We start from the raw sequence: 9,561 nt of genomic DNA, 5'->3' as shown, positions 1-9,561 counted from the left end.
CCAACACACCGTAAGGGAGGGGTGTGTGTGTGGGGGTTGGAACATAAACAGTAATATACTGTCATCATCTTTTGAAGAGATTTTACAAAATAGTTTTTAGGATCATTAGGTTCAGGTTATTGAACATTCTGCTTCATGTCGTTTTGAACATCTTATTAATACATGATGAAATGCTTTTCTGGGTGACAACTGAATAACACAAAACGCACAAAGTTGGGACAGGTTTTTTTTATCTAAAGTTTTGAAGAGATATCACCTTATTGTACAGTGGTTTACAGGGGTAATTGGTGTAGATTATTTTCTACAAACTCTGTAAATGATGTAAAAAAAAAAGTCAGTAAAAATCCTTTCTGACGTGGTCGGCTAGATGGATGCGGAAATTGGATTAAACATCTTGAATAAAGTCGACGATTGAGAAGTCAATCTCAACGCTGGATAGCGGCGAGCTAGGAGAGGTAATCTCAGTGCTGATTGGACCACAGCCAGCTAGGAGAGGTGGATCTCTGCGCCGGATTGGACCACAGCGAACTAGGAGAGGTGGATCTCTGCGCCGGATTGGACCACAGCCAGCTAGGAGAGGTAATCTCAGTGCTGATTGGACCACAGCCAGCTAGGAGAGGTTATCTCAGTGCTGATTGGACCACAGCCAGCTAGGAGAGGTTATCTCAGTGCTGGTGGGACCACAGCGAGCTAGGAGAGGTTGATCTCTGCGCGACACTGCTCCAGCTTCAGGGACAGCCTGGCAGTGAAGGGGCTCTCCTCACCGTGGGTGACCCTGAGGATCTCATAGGCCTGCGCCATCAAACAATTTACACAGAAACGTTAAAACAAAACCTCCATCAGCTCATCAATGATTCTCTCATGATTAACTATTGATTAAAGATGAATCGTATTGGCTACCGTTCTGAAAAGGGGACAAATGAGCCACATCACCTGTCTGAGCAGGACCATGGCCTCCTCTGTGTTTCCGAGGTAGTGATGCAGCTTCCCCACTCTCATCAGCTGCAGGCCGTGAGCCGGATGGGGGTCAGGGTAGTACTGCCTGACGGACACAGGAACACACATACATCATGGAGGGGGAGTCCCGAGGACATTTGACTGGGACGGTCCTCATACAGTAAGGGAGGTCCACACACATCACGAGAGGAACAGGACAGTCCTCATACAGTAAGGGAAGTAAACACACATCACGAGAGGAACGGGACAGTCCTCATACAGTAAGGGAAGTAAACACACATCATGAGAGGAACGGGACAGTCCTCATACAGTAAGGGAGGTCCACACACATCACGAGAGGAACAGGACAGTCCTCATACAGTAAGGGAAGTAAACACACATCATGAGAGGACAGAGGAACAGGACAGACCTCGTATAGAAAGCAGGGAAAACTAATTGTCGAGAAGGAGAGCTTCAAACTCTGTATTCAATTCAAGAAACTTTATTTATCCCCAGGGGGCAATTAAAGGTAAGGCACGTAGAGCAGACATAACAACAATGACAAACACGACTAAAAATAGATAAATAAATAAACAAATAAATAAATAAATAAGTTATGGACAATATAAAAAAAAAAATGCATGGGTGTAAACTCGTTGTCTTAGGCAGAATGCACCTCTTTATAGTAACAATTATTTAAAAAGCGTTTATTTGAGTTCACTACAGCACTGTCTATGAATAGATGAATTAGATGACAGATGAATGTGGCGCTGGCTTTGGTTCGCAGCGCTGCAAACAGAAACATGTCGGAGAACCAAGCGACTGAGCAGGAGGCCCTGGGTTCCCCCGCTGGTTAATAATTACACTCCTTCTGCTTCTCTAACAAACAGTGCGATGGCTAATTTACCATCTCAGGGACACGGAGCACTCGACTGCTCGTTCACACAGACACAGGAGCAGGCGGCGCTGGAATTCAAAGCTTTGTGCACCAAGTCAAAGCGCCAACATCAGTTCCGCTGGTACAGTTCCACCAGGTCATTAGTCATGGACGCAGGCCACGGGATGATACCAGCAAACACATTAAGGCCTGTGTTTGACAAGCACAGGCTGAAGCCCTCTGATATCACGCTTCATCATGACCTGAATACATATTCAAAAAACCGACGACAGTGGATTTGGAAAGCAACTTGAGGATTCTACAGAGAACAGAGATGGATGCCATGCCTGGTACTCTCATCCCCTGTTCTGTAACCAACAGTTACAGAGGCAGGATGCTGCATCTTCTAGAGCTCCTCTCCTTGACCTTGAGGTATTGCTGAGTGTCTCTGGAGGTAAAAGATGGATGAGACGCAACTTAGAACCAGGGGCAGGGAGGTCTAGAGACCACTCACATCCAATCCCTCACGTCTGCAGCCCACCTCCAGGGTACCTCCAGCAAGATACCCAACCCTAACAACATGTTCCTTAATAACATGTACCTGCTCCTTAATAACATGTTCCTGCTCCTTAATGACCCGCTGCTTAATAACATGTACCTGCTCCTTAATAACATGTACCTGCTCCTTATTAACATGTACCTGCTACTTAATGACCTGCGCCTTAATAACATGTTCCTGCTCCTTAATAACATGTACCTACTCCTTAATGACCTGCTCCTTAATAACATGTACCTGCTCCTTAATAACATGTACCTGCTCCTTAATGGCCCGCTCCTTAATAACATGTACCTGCTCCTTAATAACATGTTCCTGCTCCTTAATAACATGTACCGTCTCCTTAATAACATGTAGCTGTAATCAATGTATGTAACCTTTGATCAGAGTATCTGCTAAATGACAAAATGAGTGCAATAAAGAGATCCATGCATTCTACTCAGGGAGGAGAAATAGGCCGAAACTAATATAATACATAGTTGGGACGAGGCCCATTCTGAGCTAAAGAGTGCATGCTGTACAAAACACCACACACACACACACACACACACACACACACACACACACACACACACACGCACACGCACACACACTATTATTGAGGACAGCGTATCGACCTGTCGTATGTGTGTCCAGGTGCACCTCAGGAGATTCTCTAACATTTAATAACTATTTTATATCTGGATCACCTTTAGGAGTGAGCTGAAGGACACACACACACACACACACACACACACACACACACACACACACACACACACACACACACACACACACACACACACACACACACACACACACACACACACTAAACGGTCAGTATTCAGTAAGATGTGGGGCGGCACTGTGAGGAGTCCACCTGTGTCTCCATCTGACCATCTAACGACCTTGGCCATCTCATTAGCATATGATAATGACCTGGTTCCATTCAGCTCAACCAGCCAGACCGCTATTCTGACACACACACACACACACACATGCATCAACAGTCTGCAGAGACTCACATACACAACTATACCATCAATCTTTCATTACTCATTAAAACATTACACAACTTATCCAAACATTTCTGTTGCTGAATCTTTTTATAAAACTGACCTGTAAAGAGTCTCCTAATCAGCTCCATGAACTATACACAATGTCTCGGTACCAGACATGGTTGGACATGGGCAATAAATATAATTGTTACCATAAACTTCAGTCACATTAGTGACTATTGTTGAAATTCATGTTGCCTATGAATGGTATTGTGTTGCATTTGTCCTCGTAAAGTGTGATTTTGGAATAATAGAGACTTTTTTTTTGTATTAATGTAACATAGCTAATATTATATTAGATGCTATGTCAGCTAGTATAAGGAGGGTCAGCTAGAATCAGTCCGCTAGCATCAGGAGGGTCAGCTAGCATCAGGAGGGTCAGCTAGCATCAGGAGGGTCAGCTAGCATCAGGAGGCTTAGCTAGAATCAGTCCGCTAGCATCACGAGGGTCAGCTAGCATCAGGAGGGTCAGCTAGCATCAGGAGGGCCAGCTAGCATCACGATGGTCAGCTAGCATCAGGAGGGTCAGCTAGCATCAGGAGGTGCAGCTAGAAGCAGTCCGCTAGCATCAGCAGGGTCAGCTAGCATCAGGAGGGTCAGCTAGCATCAGGAGGTGCAGCTAGAAGCAGTCCGCTAGCATCAGCAGGGTCAGCTAGCATCAGGAGGGCCAGCTAGCATCAGGCTAACGTAGGATGAGGTGCGATGCTAAACCTGCTGTAACTCCTCTTCAGCCCAAGAGGCTGGCAGTAGGAGCCTCCTGTCAGGAGGGGACCTCGTTCTGGGTCTACACTTACATTTTTATGGAGGAACAAATTAAGAATGAACACTGCTTCATGAATAGCAAGTTTCAATATTGGTTCAATCTTCACGTCTGTGGTTGACGCAGCCAAAACACACATGCAAACACACACACGCAAACACACAAACACACACACGCACGCACGCACGCACACACAGACACACACGCACACACACACACACACACACGGAGGAACACAGTCAACAGCCAACACCAATTACATTTCCTCATTGCATATTGAGCAGAACAGAACAGCAATTAAAATAAATTCATTAACTTTCTGTCTTCCGGACAGAGAGTGTGTTCCCCCCTAAACCCTCTCGCATCTTATTTTCCTGAGAGTAAATTGGAAAGAAATAACATTTTGTAGCACGCAGCTCCCCTCATTATGGAGTCGTGCCTCGCGGCGTTGGAGGGAGGGGGGAGGGGGAGGGGGGAGGGGGGAGGGGGGAGGGGGGAGGGGGGAGGGGGGACCAGCCGGAGAATTGAACAGCGATAAAAGTATAAAATTAAAGCTTTAACGCAATGGAACTAATGACTCTTGTTAGGGGGAGAATATCTCCCTGCCTGCTGTAGAAAATACATATTTATCCTTTTTTCATAATTGAAAACCCAAACAGTTCGAATAAATTCAAAAACTGGGTTAAAACTGAAATAAGTAGGCCTAGCGGTAAATAGTATTAATCAGTCTTAAAGCCGAGACAACAGTTGATTCCAGTGCACCAGTACGGCAGCGTTTGACTGCTCTTATTCAAAGCCACAGCAGAGGCACCAAGCCCCTGGCACTGGGTTTGATCTGCGTTACAGAGCCCTGCTTAACCGTTGTTGAAGCAGATGATTAATATTTCATTACTGTTGATATTTACTCTGTCCCCAAATGAGAGTCACTGCAGTGGGGCTCTGGGCTGTTCGTTAGCAAAGAGAGAAAACGATCTTAGTCTGACTAATCACACATGGAAGACACACACTCACACACTACAGTAGGAGCAGTCATACTACTCACACACACACACACACACACACACACACACTACAGTAGGAGCAGTCATACTAGTCACACACACACACGAACACACACACACACACACACACACTACAGTAGGAGCAGTCATACTACTCTCTCACACACACACACACACACACACAACAGGTAGGAGCAGTCATACACAAACAAAGATATCTCAACCAAAACAGCCGACTGAACACGACACACACACACACACACACACACGCACACACGCACACACGCACACGCGCACACGCGTGCACACACGCACACACGCACACACCCACCCAGTAAGGTAAGCGATAGCTCTGTTCATGGTCCTCATCTCCTCTCAGGCCATTAGGAGCGGCTCGCTGCCTGTATGTTTATAACATGAAGACCTGCACAGAAACACTCCCATGGTCTCATGTTTAACGGTGCCTGTTTCCCCCCCCCCCCCCCCCCCACACACACGTATATAAATGAAATAAAGGTTTAATCGAGGAAATGAATTAGGGCGCCAAGGCAGCAGGAGGAAAGGAGCGCAGCATGAAGGGATTGAAAAGAGGGAGGGGGGGCGACCGAGAAGTCCTGCAGCCATCCTCACTTCCTGTCATCCCTCTAAGATGAAGAAGAGATGAATATAAAGAGCCCCCCCCTCTTCCTCTTATCTCTCTCCTCTTCCCATTCCCTTTGTTTCATCGGTTCCTCAGTCCCTCTGTTCTCTGGGTGAGGTTCACTTTCTATGAGTGTTTGATTTATTATTCCTCTTCTTATTCCAGAGCTTAACCTTCACCATTACTCTACCCCTTTCAATTTATCTCCTACCATTCACTCTGTCTCTCCCCCCACATCACTATCTCACTCTCTGTCCCTCTCCCCTCCCTTCACTCTCTCACTCTCTCCCCCTTATTCCCCTCTAATTAACTCTCCCTCACTCTCCGTCTCTCTCCCCCGTCACTCTCCCTCACTCTCCGTCTCTCTCCCCCGTCACTCTCCGTCTCTCTCCCCCGTCACTCTCCGTCGCTCTCCCCCGTCACTCTCCGTCTCTCTCCCCCGTCACTCTCCGTCTCTCTCCCCCGTCACTCTCCGTCTCTCTCCCCCGTCACTCTCCGTCTCTCTGCCCCGTCACTCTCCGTCTCTCTCCCCCGTCTCTCTCCCCCGTCTCTCTCCCCCGTCACTCTCCGTCTCTCTCCCCCGTCACTCTCCGTCTCTCTGCCACCCTGTCACTCTCCGTCTCTCTGCCCCCCTGTCACTCTCCCTCACTCTTATCCGATCATCATTTCTCAGCATCGATCCATCTCTGCTGCCATTTCTCCTTCTCACACCCGTCTGCAACTCTCTCTGTCTGGCCCAGTATCACACACACACACACACACAGACACCCCCCCCCCCCCCCCCCCCCCAGTCTCCCCCTCTGGTTGGTATTGATAAGCCTGCCTGTGCCGTCCCGGTGCGGCGGGCTGTGGATCACCTGCTGTGAGCGCGTGTTTGCCGGCACCTCCCCCGCCGACGTGCTAACACGCTACGGCTACACCACTGGAGCCCTGCCCTTCACACCAGATCCATTAGTCTCAGACACACACACACACACACACACACACACACACACACACACACACACACACACACGCCCCGCGTGGCATGCAAGAATGGTCCAAACTAATGCACAAAATCTAAATGTCATTTAGTGTTAAAGGGTCAGAACAGAGACTCCCGGATCGGTGTGGACTTCTGAGATGAAGGAGAACGATGGAGCCCCACAGAGCGGGAGAAAGGGCCGATTCATACCGACACATGAGGACAAGGAGTCCTGGAAGACCCTTCCATCACACACCACTAACGCAATGCACTCACTTAAACCGGTATTCTGACAAACGTTTCTTGTTGATGAAATTTACAAAAACTAGAGAGTTTAGAAGAGAAACTGAAAACCGAAGAGGATAACGATCATCCATCAATTACTGCGCTCGCTGTTAGCTGGTCGTATCGAGCTCAGTCTGTCTCTCTCTGCTGTGGAGAATAAGACTAAATGTTGTTGAGAAGCTCCGTAATGAGAGCTTCAGGACTGCAGGGTAAGCAGACTATTTCTGAAGGGATCACTTTGAAGTATTAATCCACAGTAGTGAAGAATGCTGACGCAAGCTTGGCCCGAAAGGAACAGAGAATGAGCTTCTTACTGGGTGTCATGTGTGTATCTGAGGATCAAATGTTAATGTGATTAGCGTTTGCTTTGAACATCAGCAACAACATTCTGATGTAATCACATGTGTAAACACATGCTTGTGTTTCCTCTGTGGACCTTTAGAAGTCTCCGCGTCCAGCTCGCTTAACGTGGGTTCAGGATCGGGTGAGAAGCACTTTAATCCAAATTAAAAGACGCAGCGCGTTAATAAACAGATTTAATGATGACAGCGAAATGCTTCAAGACATTGTGCAACTTGGGTTCTAAAGTAAAGTTCAGAGCCTTTTTAAGTGTCTCATTTTCTAATCAAATATCTACATTTGCATCTCCTTCCAGAAATTTTTAGATCAAATGGGAGATATAACTATTCAAAATGTTTCTTCATAACGCTTAATTATTCCAATATGCAGATGAGTAGTTAGACTAGGGAGTGCAGGCCAGGTAAAGAGAGCAGCAAAGAGCATCGTCATCAAACGAGATGAAGCCAAACAGTGACGGGGGGATTAGCATCTCGTTAGCTTGTGTGAAGCGCACACACACACGAAGGTGTGTACGCAAGTGGATAGACATTCTGTGAGCACACATGGTTGCGCACGCACACACACACACACACACATGCAGACACACACGCGCGCAAACCTCATATTTTTCACCATGCGTCAGCAGTTTGCCAGTGCTAATGAGTGTTACAGCATGAAGAATAACAGTCCCACACAGGCACACACAGGCACACACACACACATTAATCTTTTTTTTTGGTGAACACAAAGCCTTAGATGTATGCATTTATCAATGTTTGTACTATGGCTTCTTTCTAAACCATGTCTCACACTTTACCATGTCTAAACGTCTGTTTTTTACACTGCATCTACACACTTTAATATATTTTGAAGCACTGGCACTGGGACACTTTATAATTTATACAGTTTACCACCGTTTTGTCCTTTAGTGTTCACATTGGCATCTATTTTTGTTTCCCTAGCACTACCCAGTGTTTTTATGTGCTATATTATATCCTGTGTCTTCCACTGCTGTAACAAAGGAATTAAATCAAGTTGTGTCCATCTATCTATCCATCACTCCATCTAAGAGGTGGTGAACCTCCCTGGGGAGACCACAGCCTCAGCCTCCCCCAGGGTGGACCTCACCTGTAGGCGGGCAGGGTCTTCAGGCCGTAGGTGAGGGCCCGCTCCCAGACCCCCAGGTTCACACAGGCGTCCAGCGCCAGGTCCGCCGCCCTCAGCTTGTGGATGTTGTCGTCGGGGACGGCGGCCTCTGCGGCCGCCAGCAGAGAGCCACAGGCCTCCAGCAGGGCGGTCCACTCTGAGCGCCGGAGCTCAGGGTAACACGGCAGAGGGCGTGGAACACTCTGATTTATTCTTTATTAATGCTACCTGCATCACACTGCGTTGGGATTTAACCGCGGCGCAGTGCGGTCGAGAAACATATGACCAACGCTGTTACACAAAGCCTCTTAAATGTGGTCGATTAGTTGAAGGAAAGGCAGAGAGGTGCCTCAGTTTAATTCGTGGTCTGAGCTCCACCAGCAAAGCCGCTCTGAGGGTTCACCTTGGGACGAACTCAAACCAACAAAAAAAACCAAGAGAAAGGTAACTTAAACCGACGCAAACATGGAAATTCAAAAGTATCCTGGATAGATTCCTGTTGCTGTCATCCGTCGGAGAGATTCTATCATCACTTCAGGACTTCATTAATTAAGCCCCAATAAAGAAGCAGGAAGTCATTAACGAGGAGCTAACGGAGGTGAACTGGACGTATAACGTTTCTCTGCTTCGGACAGAAAGGGAAGGGAAGGTCAACCCAAGGTCATGAAGAACCCAGGAACCCAGAGAACCAGGAGGTAGAAACTAGAGATGTTTCAGATTCCTGAGTATCGGCTGATACAGAGTATATAGCGATACAGCATCTAGCATAGATATAACAGTAGATAGATAGATATAGTAGATGCTAACAGAACTTGTTCTTATTGAAGGGTTCTCTTGCGATGACAGCAATGTTGAACTTACTTACTTAGTGTCTAACGCAGCATAACACCGTAGTGTTTGATGTTCTCTGCCTGTGTAGTAAATGAGTCATGTGACAGTATGGGATGGGCGCATAGATTCTGTACTCATGGCTACCCGATAATCCATTTTAGGCAGTATCGGAGGAATTTTCGATAGTGG

The 9,561-nt window shown here is 47.1% G+C and overlaps 1 protein-coding gene across 1 annotated transcript in view; it reads right to left on the bottom strand.

Annotated features, from left to right (window-relative positions):
* Positions 1-337: 337 nt before the first annotated feature.
* smyd3 (SET and MYND domain containing 3) overlaps positions 338-9,561 on the bottom strand; it is a gene marked incomplete at its 5' end in the record, with an annotated part of 14,682 nt that continues 5,458 nt past the window's right edge. The window contains 3 exons of the mRNA XM_079759147.1: positions 338-792; positions 934-1,042; positions 8,524-8,698. Coding sequence (XP_079615273.1) covers positions 691-792; positions 934-1,042; positions 8,524-8,698 — 386 coding nt within the window. The remainder of the gene's footprint in view (positions 793-933; positions 1,043-8,523; positions 8,699-9,561) is intronic.

The sequence above is a fragment of the Pollachius pollachius genome, assembly GCF_949987615.1.
Source record: "Pollachius pollachius genome assembly, contig: scaffold_202, whole genome shotgun sequence".
Classification (NCBI taxonomy): Eukaryota; Metazoa; Chordata; class Actinopteri; order Gadiformes; family Gadidae; genus Pollachius; species Pollachius pollachius.
The sequence above is the reverse complement of the archived record's forward strand: the minus strand, read 5'-3'. Positions and strand labels throughout refer to the sequence as shown.